The 19,380-nt window shown below is 36.3% G+C and overlaps 1 protein-coding gene across 1 annotated transcript in view; it reads right to left on the reverse strand.

Annotated features, from left to right (window-relative positions):
* Positions 1-6,805: 6,805 nt before the first annotated feature.
* Positions 6,806-19,380, reverse strand: part of LOC126972289 (protein Skeletor, isoforms B/C-like) — a 45,420-nt gene continuing 32,845 nt past the window's right edge. Inside the window, exons 4-10 of the mRNA XM_050818937.1 lie at positions 18,229-18,340; positions 15,627-15,845; positions 14,372-14,572; positions 13,030-13,050; positions 10,864-10,956; positions 7,511-7,536; positions 6,806-6,936 (exon numbers count right to left, since the gene is read on the reverse strand). Coding sequence (XP_050674894.1) covers positions 7,513-7,536; positions 10,864-10,956; positions 13,030-13,050; positions 14,372-14,572; positions 15,627-15,845; positions 18,229-18,340 — 670 coding nt within the window. The 3' untranslated portion in view covers positions 6,806-6,936; positions 7,511-7,512. The remainder of the gene's footprint in view (positions 6,937-7,510; positions 7,537-10,863; positions 10,957-13,029; positions 13,051-14,371; positions 14,573-15,626; positions 15,846-18,228; positions 18,341-19,380) is intronic.

The raw sequence follows: 19,380 nt of genomic DNA on the forward strand, positions 1-19,380 counted from the left end.
AAAAATCATAATATTTGGTCTTCCGTTGGATGTCAGCCCGGAGACCCTCTTGTTAAAAAATTAAAATCATAATTTAATGTTTGGTACTTGAATGATGGTACTTTGGGTGGTGAAGTGGACTCTGTTTAAGATTATTTGAAAGTTGTAATATAAAGTTTTAGCTCAATCCGCCTTGAGTTAAATTTTTCGAAATGCGAACTTTTCATTGGCGAATATTTCCAAATTTCAGACCGGGTTGATATTACAAATAAATTTAATGTTCTGAATCCTATCCTTAGTGGATAAGAATTCACTTCACCTTCTTGGAGCTCCATTATTTCCTATTCATTATCAATATCCGTATAACTCCGGCTAGGTATAAAACTGAATGAACCACATTAATGTAGATATGGCGTTCAGGTAGATGCTCTTGGGCGTCAAGCGCTATCCTGCCTAAAATCGGCAGGCCGTATTGGTCGTCACGTCAGCATTAATGGAGACATCCGCAGGGCATTTACCGCTCTTAATATACCAGCTGTTTTAGAGCCAAATGGTATTACCCGCCGCGATGGCAAACGTCCTGACAGAATGACTCTGGTGGCTTGGGCACGGGGAAGGGCGCTGGTGTGGGACTTGACGTGACTTGCGTCGACACTCTGGCTCCTTCTCATGTGCAAGTTACGTCAGCTTATGGTTGGGCTGCTGCTTCGACTGCCGAAGACAGCGAGCGTCTCAAATATGTCGGTCTCAATGAGTCTTACATATTTGTGCCGTTTGGTGCTGAGAGACTTGACCCGTGGGGCCGAGAGGCGCGGAGAATGTACAAAGTACTATCTTCTCGCCTCACTAAGGCTACTGGCAACCCAATTGAATAGAACCAAATTTAAATTAATTGTCCGCAACTCTGTATATTCGACAAAATTATGCTTCATAGGTTCTAGTTCTATTCACAATTATTTATATTAATACCTAATACTCGTACCAATAATAAGTTATTTTCATACTTGTGTCGAGCGAGCAGGACTTTCCACACATTGTATTGTGTTGGCATATTTTGATCAGAGATATCTTTTACTAATTTAATTTGTCTGTGTAACCAGTCTTTCCAAGTTCGTTGAACACTGTGGTGTAACTCATTTACTTACTTATTAATTAAAAATAAAACAGCTGTTATATAATATGTTGTGACTCATACTTATACTCGAGATATTTGTACAGTTGTAGATATATAAAAGATAAAGAATAACTAACCAGCTGTAGGATACGGGTAGCCCTCGTTGTCGTACGCCACTCCAGCAAACACTCGCTGCTTTCTCTGATCTTCTTCTCTCTTCTGTCCGAACCCACCCTCAGATGAGTCGCTTATATAGAACGGATGAAACCTAGAATAAAAACATATTGGATTTGTTAAAATAATATTATTATCAATTTTTAAGAACTAAAAACGATACGATAAATATGAAAAAAAACGTTCCTGTAATTCCTCTGGGTTTGCAACAGAATGTGGGCGGCGGTGATCATTTAACATCAGGTGATCCGAACGCTCGTTTGTCCTCTTCTGTCATAAATAACATTAATCAAATAAAATACGCGCAATCCCTTCAATGGGTGAACATTGTGGCTTTATCAATAATTATTATCATAAATAGGACTAAAAACTGAACCAGGTAATATACAGGGTGTCCCAAACTTATGGAACATGAAGGGAAAGTACCTTAAATATCGTAGATAGGGTATTTTACTGAAAGAAGACTATCTTCTTTTTAAAAGTTAGTAATTCTGCATTCATAGATTTTCTAAAAATTTTCTTATAATTTTATGGTGAATACTCGATATGATATGGCACAATTCTGTTTGTAACTCGCCCACGTTCTCGTATCGCTTTTAAAGTAAAAAAAAAAACTATGCTATAAAGTATTTTAATTATGAAGTGGGTAATTATTTACAAATAATCAATGCTATCTATGGAATGATAATATCTCTACTTTTCGGACGTCGTCGTCGGCAATAAATAACTTTCTTGAAATTTGACTCAAACATTTTACGTTGCTCCTTTCTTTTAAAATACTATTTTACTTAAGAAGAGTTATTAGGTTTTGGTTATTCTTTCGATTGGCATCGTAAAAGTAGGGGTGTTTTTTTTAAAATTTAAGTCGGTTTGAGTCCCAGACGAGGCAAGTACCTAATTTTTAGAAAATCTTTGAATGCAGAATTATTAACTTTTTAAAATAAGATAAAGTCTTCTTTCAGTAAAATACCCTATCGACGATATTTAAGGTACTTTCCCTTCATGTACCATAACTTTGGGTATATCTGTATATAAGTTATATTATAGGCTTAAAAGATAATGACGTAAATACTAGAGTAAAACATCTAAGCATACTGCGTTTACTAGCGTCGAAACAGCGTTTCTCGTTACTAGTACAATCCAGCATGGGACTGGTTTTCTTTGAACATATTGAGATATGTTATGGTTTATCAAGAGTGTGGCAATAGAGGAGCAGCTAGAGAATAGCGATATATTATGAAAGTGAACAGAATATTAGCTTACTTGGCTGGATTAGTCCGGTCGTCACCACCTTCCACCAGGAACGTGTATGACTTGCCTCGCTCTACGTATATCTCTGGTATCAGCTGGTCGTCTATGTACCACGCGATGCCCCATGATGGGTGGCCTACACAGATAGGAACAGAGTATTTAATACTGGATGGTTAAATATTTTTAACGATCCAACAGTTGAGTTACTTTTGATTCAAAAAGTTAAGCGGAGTTAATGTAATTGAATGAACTTTGAAAATTATGTTCCAAAACAACAACATATTTTTTAAGAGTTGCTTAATATTATATATTATATTTACCATAAGGAAGAAATCCATTTGAAATCTCATTGTCTGCATGAAATATTAAAAATCTCTAAATTAATAAAATCAAGGAATGTGTAATATTTTTATTATAATCAATATTAATCGTGGTCTCTCACCCTCCACACCAATAGTGTGTTTGTGTACATTATGTGAAAAGTCGTTTGCTTCTTGGCTGTACGATTTTACCCTGACATTGGGTTTGACCATAGGTTACGCTGACTTAATTCGCCTTAAAATTCCGTGATTGGTGGCATTATAGAAAATGTTTTATTGTCATTGTTAAGTACCTATGGACTTAAATTGATTGGTTTAATCATGCAGAAAGGTTGTGTGCAAATTTGTTGATCCAACAAACTTATATTTAACGGATTGACATAACATTTTCCAGGTCAGTACCACGAATAAAAACTTGCATGATAAGATTGAAACGATTGTATGAAGCTAGCAAAGGATATTTTATGGCTATGATAATAGGTTGATGAAATAATTTATACTAAAAATAATTCCTAAAATATTTTGTTTAGTGAAGTTTTCACTTCTGACGTGCAGTACTAGGAAAGACAGTCCATTTATTTAAAAATTGTTTTTTAATGTTCTCATTAAACACTTTTAATTGGAACCCACATCATCATCATCAGCCGGAAGACATCCAATGCTAGACAAAGGCTTCCCTCAAAAATCTCCAGGACGATCGGTCCTGCGGTGCCCTCATCCAATGTATTCCGGCGATCTTAACCAGATCATCGTTCCATCTTATAGGGGGCTTACCAAGACTGAGTCTTCCGCAACCCATACAATAGGGTTCATTAAGAATATCTATAATTCTATATTGTTAACCGTTCAGATGTCTCGCAAGGATTAACCTTGAGCACGATAGCCATGTCAAGGCGATAATTAAAATTGTTTTCCATAATTAAATACGGACATAATATTTTGTTTTGTTGGCCGATGAAGAGCTCAATCAAGCTTATCATAAAAACGTATCGTCATCGGAACTGAGCTAATAACAGATTTAAATTTCAGTTGCAAGTTTTGATGCGAACAAATGACCAAACATTGCAAGTTCTGTAAAGGTTGGTAGAGCAATGGACGGTATTTACCAGTGATGGGTGTGTAGCCCCTCCTGCCGCCTGTTGGCCCGATCCTAGCGGTGAAGTTGTCTCGCCCGGCGATGACCCGCGGTGGCCAGGGCAGCGGTCCTCCGGCGTCCAACTCAGCTAACCCGATGCAGGTGTTCTCGCTCTTAACAGACAGGCGTACGTTCGTCATTCACAATGTTCAAGACGCGGTTTTATTTATAAGTAAATTGTAAACACTGCTGCTACATATTAATTATTTTATTTTATGAAAATACGGGATGAGACGAGCAGGACGTTCAGTTGATGGTAATTGATACGCCCTGCCCATTACGATGCAGTGCCGCTCCGTATTCTTGAAAAGCCCAAAAATTCTGAGCAGCACTAAAAGTGCGCTCGTCACCTTGAGACATAAGATGTTAACTCTCAATTGCCCAGTAATTTCGAATATTGAACACAAACGAAGGGAACACAAAGTTGCCTTTGTTACACCACTTAGGACGGAGTTCTATAGCATGCAGTATAAATGTCGTGCGGCATTTCTTTATAATAAAATAAACAAACAGTTACATATATATAATAGAAATGACCATGAATGTAAAATTGCACTGATCGCCTGGATACTACCACAAAATTATGATAATACTGAGTTGCTCTTCCGACACATACTCTAACACACACACACATACACACGCACGTTTTATAATATTATTAATTATTATTTTCTCTAAACATGTTATTTTAAGGCTAAGAAAGAGCGGAGCCTCCTGGCACAAGCATTCTTTATATGCTTCAAAGGAGGTTCTTGCCACTATTTATTATGGAGAATTTGTTAAAACTAATAAAGAATTGTATTATTTATTATTATTAAATTTCACTAGCTACGGCGCCCTTCAGACCGAAACGAAATAGGTGCCGTTGTGGTATCCATAATCTAGCCGGCATCCTGAGCAAAGGAGCCTTCCACTGGTGAAAATAGGCTCCACTATTGAGAAGAGGTTTCCGCTGTGATAAAATGTCACTATTATTTTAGTGCAAGTGTCGCTGAACTGTTTTTAAAACTGGCCACTTGTAAACAATATATTAAAAAAAAAAGCTTAAATTTTGAAATTGGATATAATGGAGTATGCATTATACTCCATTGTCATTTATTTTACGATTCGGCGGCAAATTGAACATTGTCTAAAAACGTCAGTATGAATATAACGCGAGAAAAATTTAATGACTTGCCGTCGAAGAGGACGTAGAGAAAAGTTTTAACTTCTACAGACAGAAAGCAAATAAATCTATATAATATATATAAGAGATATCCACGTATATAGTCACTCATCACGATATCTCTGGAACTATTAGGCGTAGAGAGTTGAAATTTGGTAGGAATATTCCTTTCGCCGAGTAGAGGTCAGCTAAGAATCGGATTTTATGAAATTCCAGTTTTTTTTTAATATGAACAGAACAACGTCTGTCGGGTCAGCTAGTATATTACATAATGGCTAAACTTACAAAAATTGTGTTCTGTTTGGTTAATCTTTTAGTTTTTAATAAAGTTAACTAATGGGAAAATTAACCTCATAAATTCAATCCGAGGTTTCAAGTGTTTTACACCCTGTTACATTATTTCAGAAGAATCGCGATTACAGCTGACATTTTAAAGTTGCCTTACCATCGTTCCAAAGTCCAACTGAACATCACTCCTCGTGGTGTCCATGAAGGAGTGAGCATTTGCCTCGTATCTGGAGTTGAGTGGTCCGAAGGCGGCTATCACGGACTGCGAGCGAGACGTCAGAACCTCCTTGTCCTTCAGAGGCTCGCTGGCGGCCAGGGGCCGGCGGTATGTTATTGTTGTTACTCCGTTCTTCTGCTGCCCGGATACTGAGAACGAATTCTTTCTTATTCAAGAACTAAAATCAGTACACAAGCGCTTTGTCCCTGACTATATATATTGTATGACTGATAGTTTCAGCGGACTAAGTCGGTCGGTTATGGTTAATGAGAGTGTAAAGTATTGTCTCTATTTATTTATTTTTTATAGGAAGACCAACAGTACAATTATTTGAATATGTAAATAATCAATAAAAACTATTGTAATCCACAGTTTAAGGATTTTTTATATTTTAAATGCAATGATTACAGAGCCTTTGTTCGAGAGAAGTGAATTGTTATATATTATCTTGTACCTAAGACGACATCGTTGGTGCCACCGAGCCTGGCGTCAGGGCACACTCCTCGCTCGCCATCGCACTGAGCAAGATGGGTGATCGTGTAGTCTGTCACTCGCGGTTGGTTCGATCTGCAACATTACATTACTTTGAATGAGAAACTTAACGCCAAAAATAAGACGAATTGTATTCTATGTATATATAGAAAAGGAGGATAAACGAGCGTACTGGTCGCCCGGTGGTTAAGTGATCACCGTTGCCCACATTCTCTTGCAACACTAGAGGAATCACAGGAGCGTTGCCGGCCTTTAAAGAAGGTGTACGCGCATTTTTTGAAGGTACGCATGTCGTATCGTTCCGGAAACACTGCACAAGGAAGCTCATTCCACAGCTTTGTAGTACGTGGAAGAAAACTCCTTGAAAACCGCACTGTGGAGGACCGCACACGCCGGCATGAGGCAAAAAATTATGCTCAATTTTGTACTCGCGGTACGTTAAATATGACGTATCGCTAGGTCAAGATATCTCTGTCTGTCTGGCTGCGCCGTCTCAATTGATTCCTTTAAAATTAATTCTGATGTCAGTTAAAGTACTACCTTCGGAAGCACGTGGGGCTCTGAGACAGAAGAAACAAAGGCCTATTCGCAAATATGTTACAATAAAACGACTAATCGGAAACATCGTGATCTAGCAAATTTTTAAGCATCAACCGAAGATTTTTACTACCTAGTATCCCAATAGGCAACGACCACATCAGCTGCCAACATGGCTGCTCTTCCTTCCGCCCCCGATATACCAAACGCCATGTACTGCTCCTTCCTAAGGCGCGCAGACAAAGTTATTTGCACTGAATCACCCTGAAACACACCAAAGTACATTAAAACTAACTTTATCTTAAAATCTCCTGTCTCACATGAAAGTACGGCATAATTCATGGTTTCTCAGAGAATAACTTCATGTATTTTTTTAAAAGTACCTATGTCAGGATCTTCGTTTAACACTTTTATTGTAACCAAGAAAGTGCTTTTAGAACATACTTGAATAGTCTGAGAGTAGAAGAATGCCGTGGGTCTGATTTAATAGGAATTTTCTTTAAACTTAGGAAGTTACGTGTAATACTGATTTATCATTCATATTATATGTGAAATATTGTTATATTTTAAGTTGATAGAATCAGGACAGGATGTTTGTTTCTTTGAAAATATGTATAGCCTTATGAAAATGTAAACTTAAAACTAGTAATATTTCACGCTTCCAAATTGAATGATAATTTTAAATATTATTCTTATTACGAACAAAAGACGTCTGTCAAATTAATATGACGGAAGATTAAAAACTATAAAAACCATCAATGAGGAATATAAATATTTTTCGATTGACATGATAAACAGTATTTATTAGTATTCAAACAAACTTATATATAAATTTTACCTTCATAAAATTCTGGATACCACGCGCTTGTAAACGAAAAGAAACCTTATTTAATTAATGATTATAACATAACAGTATGGGTAAGTACCTATACGACCAACATAACATAGTACATTGAAAATGGTTAATTATTAATAAAAATAATGTTTTATATTTACAAATGATATAATTTTAGCTAATATCATCAGGAGAAAAGTTTAAAGAAATAAATCTATATGTTCATACGCACATTAACAAATTTGCTAGAACCTGCAACAATCACAATGTTAACACGAGGAACAAACATAAACTTCTTATGCCTACTACTCGGTTATGTCGAGTTAGTAAGTCTTTTATTGGGTGATGTATATTTTGCTTTTACAACATGGTCCCAGACAATGTACAAAACGAATGTGTTATTAAATTCAAAAACATTGTTAAAAAACGTTTGCGTGGTAAAGGTTACTATAACATAGATGATTTTCTTAATGATACCACAGACTGTGTGGGGGTGTAGTAGAATTATTATTTTAATAATATCTTAAAAAGCACCCCACGTTTTTTTTACAATCAAATATATTTTTTTACACTATTTTCAACTTAAATTATTTTCTATTTTTAAGTTGAATTCTATATAAAGCGTGCTTTTTAGTTTTTTTAACTATTATATATTTTAAATTTTTTAGTGAAATTAGTGTAATGTCATCGGTCCTCGATAAATGTACAAAGTTTAAACGAAATCTAGCCGTTTAAAGTGGGTCAAAATCGCGCCCAAAGAAGTCGGTTACAAACATACAGGTGAAGCTAATATAAAGCGTATAAAAACCGCTTAGTTTGTTGCACTCGTTCTTTTCAGATCTGCGGCATACTATTTCCATTGGATAGTAATAGTTTTTGACGATCAATAAGTGATTTTAAATCCTATTTTGAATAAAAATATTCGAATATTGTCTTAATAAAACTTATAAGTAAGTAGGTATATATTTATTTATTGAAATCTTTATAGCTATGAAGAAAAATATTAATACTTCGGCTAGAATTCTGCTCTTTGATATATCAAAATATTTTGTAAACCCACTGATTTTTGTAATAAGTATTTTTTTTTGTGACTTAATGATACCGAGCCGTCACGACTGCAAAGCTTGTTCGACTACAGTTTACTTCTGTCATATTGTGACCGTAAGTACACACTAATTTCTTTCCTCGTAAGCAGCATTGCTAAGTGTGAGAGTGAGAAATAATGATAATTGACTCAGGTTATACCTAGTTGTTGTTAGAAAGTAATAAATCGATCTATTCCTATCTCAACCTTTGAATATGTCCCACATTGGTTGAGTCGCCAACGCGGCTCCCGGATGTGGATAGCCACATGCCGTCCTTATTAGATCTTCTGCTGACACATCCCGATGGTTACCAGGTCTCTGTCGACGCCCCTCTCGGAACGTTCGACCATTGCCTGGTCAGGAGTGTAGTGCCTATCCAACGCCAACGTCGCAGACCACCAGCGACCCGCCGCGTTTGGCTCTACAAGTCAGCAGATTGGGATAGGATGCGTTCCTTTTTTGCATCCTACCCTTGGGGCAGGGTTTGTTTCCCTTCGGATGATCCTAGTGCCTGCGCCGTTGCAGTAGCCGATGTGATACTGCAGGGCATGGATATTTTTATACCAAGCTCTGTAGTACCGATCGGTGGCAGGTCACAGCCCTGGTTCGATGCGTCAGTTAAAGCAGCATCTGACTGCAAAAAACAGGCGTATCGAACTTGGGCTGCGGCGCTGGGCTCAAAGGATCCGAACTGCAAAGTTCTGAAGAGGAAATATAACCGTGCCTCCAGATTTTTTAAGCGGCAAATCACCCGTGCGAAATCGAAGCACGTCGTCAAAATTGGCGTGCAGCTTTCCAGTTACCCGACCGGAACACGCAAGTTCTGGTCGTTGTCGAAAGCTGCTCTTGGTAACTTCAACCAGCCGTCCATGCCGCCGTTGCACATGAGGAATGACACCCTGGCCCATACGGCAAAAGAGAAAGCCGATCTCCAATCGTGCTTGGAATGTGTGCCCCTGAGTTGACGCCGGTGCTAACGAGTTTATTCCGGCATTGTGCGGTGTTTCCGGGACGATACGACATGGGTACCTTCAAGAAAAGCGCGTACACCTTCCTTAAAGGCCGGCAACGCTCTTGTGATTCCTCTGGTGTTGCAGGAGAGTGTGGGCGGCGGTGATCATTTAACACCAGGTGACCCGTACGCTCGTTTGTCCTCCTATTCCATAAAAAAAAAAAAAAAAACATGGTTATCACTTATCCTCGAGTCATGGTAAATATTCCGTTAAATGTTCGTTAATGTTGTAAACTTAGTTTCAAAATTTATAAAGTCAACTTTCAATACTTATTATAAGATCATCATAAGACATCTATACTACTAGCTTGTCCTTACTATGCTCAAGTCGAATTTGATTATCTTCCATCAACATTACTGTCACTATATTGTGAAAGGAATTCTAGGAAAAAAACGCTATCATCGTAAACGTTATCATCCTTCAAATTATTTATATTAGAATAAAATTTAAATGTAGAATAAGATAATTTAATTTTAATTTGTAACACGCCATAAAATTCAACAAAGTTAATAATATCTTGAAGTATCTCTGTATATTTGTCGCATAATTCGCGATATAACAGAGACATTAGCGAGCGGACCAAACCCTCTGAATTTCATGCAAATTGAATCGGGGAATATGAAGATTTAATGTTCGGAGGGTTCGAGTAATGAGAGGGGAGGCGCGCTTATAATAAACCTTCGAATTTGGTTTCATAATGTGTATCCTCCTGCAGGCTCGTTCTTCAAGACTCGTCATATTCTTATAAATGGTGTTATCATAACATATTACTCACTTAACATATCATATTGCACATTTATAACCTATTACCTCAATGGAGGTTTTATATGTTACCAAGTAGACAGGATAATAACAAGATTTTCGTATGTTAAACAGTTTTAAGAGGTGTGATACGTAGCTAAAGTATTTTAAGGTTGGCGCATTGTATTTAGAAGTTTAAAATGTTGTTGAATGCCCTTTCCTCTATTTCCTTGTTTTAAAACTAGTGTCGAAGTCACAATTTTTTTGTATTTTTTTGGTTTGGTTCAGTGTCAATGAAATACAAAAGATAGTTTATGGTTTGGAGGACTTACGGATATTATTCATGCAATCATCAAAATTGTTTTGTTTATTAAGGTGTTAATAATTATATAATGTAAACGTAGGATGAGTCTTACATTAAGGCAAATAATTAAATCATATTTGTAAATGAAAGTGAAATATTAAAAATATTATGTTATCGTATAGATAAAAAGTATTAATAGTTAGGAGTCCTCACCTGTATTTCCCACCGCACCTGCAGCCTCTTATCTAAAATCTCTTTACAATTATTGGATGCACTGTAAGGCGTCTGTGATGTGCTTGAGCTGGTCTGTAAGTGGAATACTCTTAGAATATGCTTACTATATATAATATTAAATCACATACACATACAAAAAGTTTCAACAAAAGGTCGAAAGTGGATAACCACTTCATGAATTATTTGAAAATGAGGAACTGTAGAAGTATTGCATTACTTTAAAACTAACTAACTTTTTAACTTAAATGACACACCATTAATAGATTTTATTAATCTTCAATGTTTGAGATTCCCCACAAACGACGGCCATACCGGTTTCATTTCATCACATTTGTTCAACATTGTGGGCTTTTTTTCAACTTTCATGGTTTTTATATTATGAAAGTTTAGATTTTGGAACATCAGTACTAATGCAATTATCATATTATTAATTATACTTGCTTCTGCTTGCGGTATCGCTCGCGTAAGATTCGTATCGCGGTCCTCTTATTAAATTTCGGGATAAAATTTACCCTGTATCGTTTAATATTGGCACACTTGTTACACAAATTATCTTGCCCCAAGTTAAGCATATATAGCCTGTGTTATGTGTTACAAGACAATGATATATTTAATACAATATCCTTACTTAAACATACATAAATTCATATAAACATACATAAATACATTTAAACATCCATGACTCGGAAACAATCATATAAATGCTTGCACCTACCGGGATTCGAACCCGGGTCCTCTAGCTTAGTAGGTAGGATCGTATACAGGTGGTCAGATTTGATCATAAGGTAAATAGTTAAGTTAGAATAAAAATGATTCTATGCCAAATGAAAAATAAAATGGATTCGTTGGAAATGTTTTAAGGTACCTGCTAACTATGGTATTGCGTAAAAGGATAGTAAGTACCTAAAGTCATACAAAAAATAATAATGCGCCAGGTTATAGAATTCAATTTGTGATTATATTACTTTATAATTTATTTTTCGGAATGCTTCAGGTACAGTACACGTTTGAAAAATTTAATTTCAACTTCAAACAATGCGGTATGCGGTAGTAAAACGATAAAAAAACATCGTCTTTACTTTGGTGTGTGTTTCAATCGAGAATATTTATGAAATAGTGTATCAACAGTTGTAATATTTCAAATAATATGCTCTTATATAAAATATATAATGAGATGGCAGCAAACCGCTTAGTGAAAAACAGAGTAAAAATAAACATCATTATCTGGAGGTAGATCCTTAAGTGCAGTCAACAATGTCACAACGGACTTATGTAAATGGTAAAGCCGAAATATTTGCCTTAGAGAATTGCGGCAATCATAGTTGGACATTATGTTTGTTGGCACACATATCTATACTAATATATAAAGCTGCAGTGTTTGTTTGTTTGTTTGTTTGTTTGAACGCGCTAATTTCTGGTACTACTGGTCCGATTTGAATGATTCTTTCAGTGTTGGGCAGTCCATTTATCGAGGAAGGCTATAGGCTATTTTATTTTTTTCAAAATTAGGGATCCGTAATAAAATTGCTATTTTGTAACACAAGGTGTAAAACCGAAAACCTATTTTTGCGTGCGCTGCAAAAACTATTGACAATAGAACAAAATGATGTACAGGCTATAATATAGGCAATATTTTATTACTTATAAAACTATCGCGTGAATTATACTTTATATGGCAAAACAACGTTTGCCGGGTCTACTAGTATATTATAAAACAGTCATGCCTATCCCCCAGAATACATATCTCCAGTATCCAGACATATTTTTTTGACTACATAGATGCAAGCTCTTTCATTCTAAGTCGGACTCCCTTATCCTTATTATATCCTCGATCTTTGAATGAATGCCAAACTCGACCTTACCCAAACCCTTCCACCCATTGTTGGAATGCCATTCAAATAGTTATGTTACTTACTGTCAAAACAGAACATTAATATATCATTCGATTGCAATGACGTTCTATACATAGAACGTCATTGTTCGATTGTATAAATTCGTTGTCACAATTCCAGAAAGTGCTTCAGTTTGGAAGAAAGTATGAGTATGTTCTATGAGGATAATCACAATATATTACTGATAATTGAACGTCAATTCCTGAGACACTTTCTGTTCCTCGACATAAATGTTAAAATGAGCTTAACTTACCGGGTTATACCACCAGGCAGGCTGTTAGAACATTATTATTCCCAAGGCAAGCGTAAGAAAACGAGATGGACATATTGTTAGTAATTTTATTAATGTAATAATCATTTCGAACTTAAAGCAAGAACTTATTGCAATTTATTTTGCTATAGTCATAGTCAAAATATGTTAACAAAACATTGACCTAGTGATTTTCAATTCAATATTATGATTTATGAAATGTAACTGAGCACAACCCAACCATTAAGTGAACCCAGATATGTTCATTTAGTTTCTTCTGTTAAATATCACAAACAGTAGTAGTATTTAAGCTCAGACACCAAATCATTCAAATAATCTAGTATTGTGTTGTAATAATGGCCTGTGAAGTTTTCGTTTAACCTGAAATAAAATATCCTTTATGGCTGCTTGGCTTAAAACAGGTATCAAAAAACATTATAAAACAGAATGAAATATTAATTAGAAAGAAAATGTCCCACCACTTCAATGTATTGCATGTAAAAGAAAAATATTAAAATCCTGAAAACATATTAGTGATTATTAAGTAAATATCAATAAATATAATATGACTTATAATAGATTTTCCCACTCGTATAATGCCATTCATACAAGTTCTCTTATCATTACTGTCCTGGAATCTTATTTCCCCGACATCAACCAACAATACATGCTCGATCTGCAGGTTTATGCTCGCCCAGGTCCAAGTTTCTCAACACATCCACCCACATTTGCTTTATATTTTTTTATCATTTGTATATCCCTGTAGGGATTAGACAGCGGTGCATCACCAACATTTCAAAGGCCATATTCCTAGGTGCCACGTAACGAACCCAATTCCAGACTCTATGCTGCTACTGAAAATTTCCTCACAGAAAAACCCAACAATCCTTTGGAAATCCTGGAGATCCCCAATATCTAACCATGGCAGCCTGTCTGAGAAGTCGTCATTTAGCTACAGGTAAAGAGGTTCTTGTTCATCTTGCTTGGATTAGCCCAGTGACTAATTATTACCTAAGATTTTACTACTGCCACGATGATTAGTTAGGTCTTGGGCAGCTTTTCAATTTATTAAGCTGAAAGTCTTTATCTTTGTTCGTCGCAAATGTTGATTGTTATTGATATAATACGGCACTTGTTATTATCGGCAATACTTTGGCATCATAAGATTAGCAGATTTGAGTTTGATGCAGTTTTCCACAGTTCAACGTCGAATTAGTTCTCTTTAAACTTATGCACTTAATAAGTGCTGAATCAATATTTAGGATGGATTTATATGAACAAATATTAATACCAAAGCATCAACTGCAGCTAGACTTTCGCAGTTTGTCAAAACACACACACTCACAGTAATTTTCGTCTGGCCCAGCGCCGGAGGAACATCCAAATCCTTAGGAATGTAAACGTGTCCAAAATTATGTCGGTACTCCACGCACCAGACGGCTAGCCAGTCTATGTCGTATGCAGTCAGCTTGCCAGGAAGCTGTATCTCAATGTCTTCTCCCTGGTATCCTCGGAGTGGGTGTAGAGACCCCATCTCGTTTGGTACCTGTCGTATAAAGAAAAAGATGATTGTTTTATAACCTTGGATATATGCCTTATTGCTGTTGTATCTTATGATTTCACGCCTTGAACGCTCAACCGATCGTGATGATATTTTATACCCAGTCAGGGTTGAAGAAATTTAATTAGTGTATACAATGATGTTCTTTAAACATAGTGTACATAATAATATAATACAAGATTTTCAATGGATGTGTTGTAATTGTTGGACGTGTTTAGATGAAACTCTTTTCCATCGTAGTTTAAGTAGGTAGTTACTAAAGCAAAAGTTTAATTGAATTATGTAACTTTTAAAGTAGGTTACCAAGTATTTATTCATGACAAAAAACTATCGTAACATATACATAATTAAAGTAACAAAATAAAAGAACATCACATAAAAATGGCACACACTCAGCAATTTGTAATTGAGATTACGAAAACCCCAATTCCAACTTTGATTTTCAGTAGATACCAACCAAATTGACCATCGCTGGTTTTTAAACCAGCAAACATGATGGGTTAGGACCCTTTTTAGCGTACTATCTGTTGCCTGCGACTTTGTTCACGTGGAAATAGGTTCTTAAAAATCTTTGAGAAACCTCTTTTGTAAATCAAAAAAGTAACCTATATATTTTTCCAGGGTATATATATGTCTCCATTCTAAATTTCAACCAAAGGATAAGGATTTCGGAGTTATGTGTTATGTTTTAGGAACATAAGTAATAACCAATCATTGATTGATGATCAATCAACATCAATAAACGTTTCAAATTCTTCTTTTGTTGTCCTAAACGTTAAAGGTAGTTCATATAGTTAAAAAAGTAAAAAATAAAGAAGAGGAAGAATTTTTTCTTACTGTTATGCTGCAGCAATGGCAACATTTTTAACTTTTGTAATTGTCACACGGGAGAAAAGAATTTTATTTCCTGTGCCTTTGAATATCTCACTAATTATAATAGTATTCTAAATTAGGTTCGATTATAAAATCCTTAGCTTGTTTGGGATTCAAACTCGGCACTCGCGAGCTTTGCTAGTTGAACCAAGTATAACAATTATACCTTAGTTCCAAATGGATTGGGTTCACTTCCATTGCCAACCCAAAAGTACGCGTCGGGTCCGGCGCCATCGTAGTGCAGGTTGGGTATGTAGAAGGTCTTGGCGTCCAGAACGCTAATGTTGCCAGACCGCAGCCCGTGAGCCAGCCGTTTGAACTCTGGCAACACTCGCGGCCGGGGCGGGTCTAGCCCTGGAGGCACGAACACATCGCCGAAGTTGACCTGGGAAGCAATGCATTATGAAATTTAAATACAAATATTTTTATTCAAAATAGGATTTAACATCACTTATTGAACGTTAAGAACTATCACCCATTCGAAATAGTAAGCCCTGAGCTGAGAAGAACGGGCGCAACAAACTAAGTGGGCTTTATTTTTAGTTACAATACAATATGTAGTATCGTACACTTAAATTTATAATTAAATAGCCTGAGGGCGTTTACTCCATTCCCAGTCTGCTAACACTAAGAAAATCTTTAATGTTATAATAACGTTTACCACACAAACGTTATATTTTATCGTACATAGGAATCGTGTTAACTTTTGGGAGGTTGGCGTTTGTTCAAAGTACTTTACTCAGGCAAAACTCTTACAAGTATAACAGAATTATTACAACATGGGCCATGACAGTCCCTCTGAGTTTGTTCCCGTTTTTCTCACATCTGAGGCATTTATCTTCCGGGGATGATTCTGTCATTTTGCATAAAAATATTTCAACTCAAATTGTTTCAATAATCCTCGATAATAACAAGTATCTCCTTGAACCGAACTATTTCTTCTTGAAGTCGATTGCAAATGTATTGAGAGTGATGGTGTCAGTTGCGTCAAACAGTCTCGAGCAATTCTTGTATATATGTATCATCTGAATCTCGGAAACGGCTCCAACAATTTTCATAAAATTTTGTATACAGGGGATTTCGGGGACGATAAATCGATCTAGCTAGGTTTCAATTTTAAAATATGATGTAGTTTTATCCGTGTTTTAATGAGAAACAGCTACAATAACATTAGAATACAAAGGCAACTATATACAAGACTATATAGCTCAGATGGGTGATCCATTGAAAGCAGAAGACCCCGGTCCGAATCCAATAATCCTATTAGTTTTTTTGTTCAAGTTTTTTTCATTCTTAAAAATCAGATGTCATCCAGATTTTTTAATTACCAACGTAAGCGTCAATGTTATAATTTTTTAAAATGTGAATTCAATTAATATGTTCATATCTAAAGTGTGCAGACACGTTCTTGGCTTTGTCTTGTATGTTGCAGAGATAGTAGCCGCACGCGACTTTGTCCCCGTAGATTAGGACATAGTATGTTGTTATTTAATTACCGGAACTTATTTGTTTGATCCATTGAAATAAAACAAACACTTTATAATGCTACGGATAGCTTACTACAGTATATAAGTCCTAAACCACATTCAAATTGGTTTATCTATTTTTGAGAACAGTGCTTCTCGGGATACGCCCCAGCGGTTTTACCAAGCAGGCAACCGTCCGAGTGACGCCTTCTCTGTAAACGTTTGTTCAACTCCCGGGTTTCGGCGCCTTCTACAAGATCTACTTTACAGTTGATAACCTGCTCAACCTCAAAAATTGCATATTGGAAAATTGACTTGAGATGTCATCATTTGGACGGTTTTCTTCGTTGGTAAGAGCGCTGTGAATCCCGAGAGACGCAGGTTTGAGTCCCATATCATCCATAAATTTTGGTACGAATTAAATTTGTAAACTATGTTCTTGGTATCGGTAAATATCACCACATAATATATGTAACAACGTTTACGTCTAGAAATATGTATAGATGTTATATTAGGTACAGTCGGCAAAACAAGTAGCACGCGTCACATTTCGGCGGTAAGGAGCTGTACCCGCGGCGGTGCGCGCGCCAGCCCTCCTCTAATCGATATTTTGTCTTTGGCTTCGTAGACAGACATCGTTTAACTGCAGGATCCTTGTTCATTATGACTACTTTATTCTTGTTTATGTCTTGTCTCGTCAGGTGTAAGGGAATATCACATCAACTTAAATGATTTATGTCATCTGTATAATTAGTTTTAATACAAGTTTTTCTCAGCTAGTAATCAAATATTTAAGATTTAAAAACAAACTCGTCATACAGTTAGCTGTCCTCTTATGTATTCTGGATTCTGTTAATCTATGATTATATAAATTAATTCCATACGACACATTACTTTAATAAAACCGAATTCGTATACCTTGAAAAATAACATGCTAAATTAAACCTTGTCCAATTTAACTCTCAGAATACTCAAGTTTGAGCGTTTACCACTAAAAAAACCCCACCCTGCTCTTTGACAACACTTCCCTTACAGCCTCGCCTAGTATTGGAATACTGGGTCTCGAAATCTTGAAATGCTAATTCCGCGGCCATCTAGAAGGCAAAGCCAAATTATAGCCAAAAATAAAAAAAGCTACGTGTTGGAGAAGGGAACGCCGTTTCTTCTCTTTTAAAGTGCCATATTTTGTTCGATAAACGATGGTATTGATTTAATTGACATCAAAAATAATTCTCAAGGAATCAATTTATAGAATAATAAATGAACATGGTTTTTATATCTTTTAATAAACTTTATACTTACAGTAAACCTTCGACACCAAACGCTGATCCACTTAATATCCCTGAGGCGTTTTCCGCCAGGCAAGCGTAGAAGGATGTCAGAGTTGCTGTGCGCTGATAACACGGGTGGGTCTCTGAAAGAATTGCGATTTTCAATGAGGACGTAAGATACGAGACGTTGGCTCGACATGTAGTGAATGGATCTACCATTGTCCTGACTGTGGCGTAGTGTGATGCGGGGCTCCCATCACTTGGATAGATGGAAGCATTATGTCTCTGTGATAACACTGACCCTTCACACTCATACTAATGTGAACCCAACTGCAGTACAAGTGCGTCTCTGTGACGTGGACTGTACTTAGGTTTTGCTGCAGTACTGCTCCAGAAGAATACTTACTACAATTTCTACTGCTTCTTCATCACCCGGTGCAACAGTAGAATACGAATGGGATTAATTAGTAATCCCAACATTTTTTTTGTTCATTACGCCTTCACACCTAACTGTTCAACCGATCATCATAAAATTCCATTAGAAACCTTGTTGAGGATACAAAAGATGCAGGGTACACTTCATACCGAAACTGTTCAAGAGTTCCTGAGGAAGTGCTTTACATTACGTGCAAATTAAACGCGAACAAACGGTCACGTGCAAAAGCTGGTAATTTACAAAAGATGGGATTTCAAAGATCTACGAGCAGTACCTTTTGGGACACAAGAATGTTTAACAAATATCGTAATCAAAATCAAATATCATAATCGTTCAGATCAACATTGACAATCAAGGAGCTATAGGCATGTTTTAGAATTGTAATAGTTTGTTGTCAGTTCCAATGTGAGATGATTTAATATGTTTTCACCACATCTGTCAGGACAAAATTTAAATCTTTCATTTGTGAATAGTGGTTTGTTCTCCCGTCGGAGCCCATATGGTATAATTTACCACAGGTAAGGGTTGATGTATGTAAGACTGTAATTATTAGGAACTAAAGATACACGACAGCTTTCTTTTTTCTTAATTTAAAAATATACAACATTGATGACAATACAGATGATGTTACGGGAAAGCAAGAGCGAAGGTTATCGCTTACCAGTTACGAACAGGTGACACAATGCAAGTGTTATAGGAGACACCTGTGCACAGGAAGCCGTCGAGATGAGTTCCATAGAAACGTTG

Source organism: Leptidea sinapis, chromosome 26 (assembly GCF_905404315.1).
Source record: "Leptidea sinapis chromosome 26, ilLepSina1.1, whole genome shotgun sequence".
Taxonomy (NCBI): domain Eukaryota; kingdom Metazoa; phylum Arthropoda; class Insecta; order Lepidoptera; family Pieridae; genus Leptidea; species Leptidea sinapis.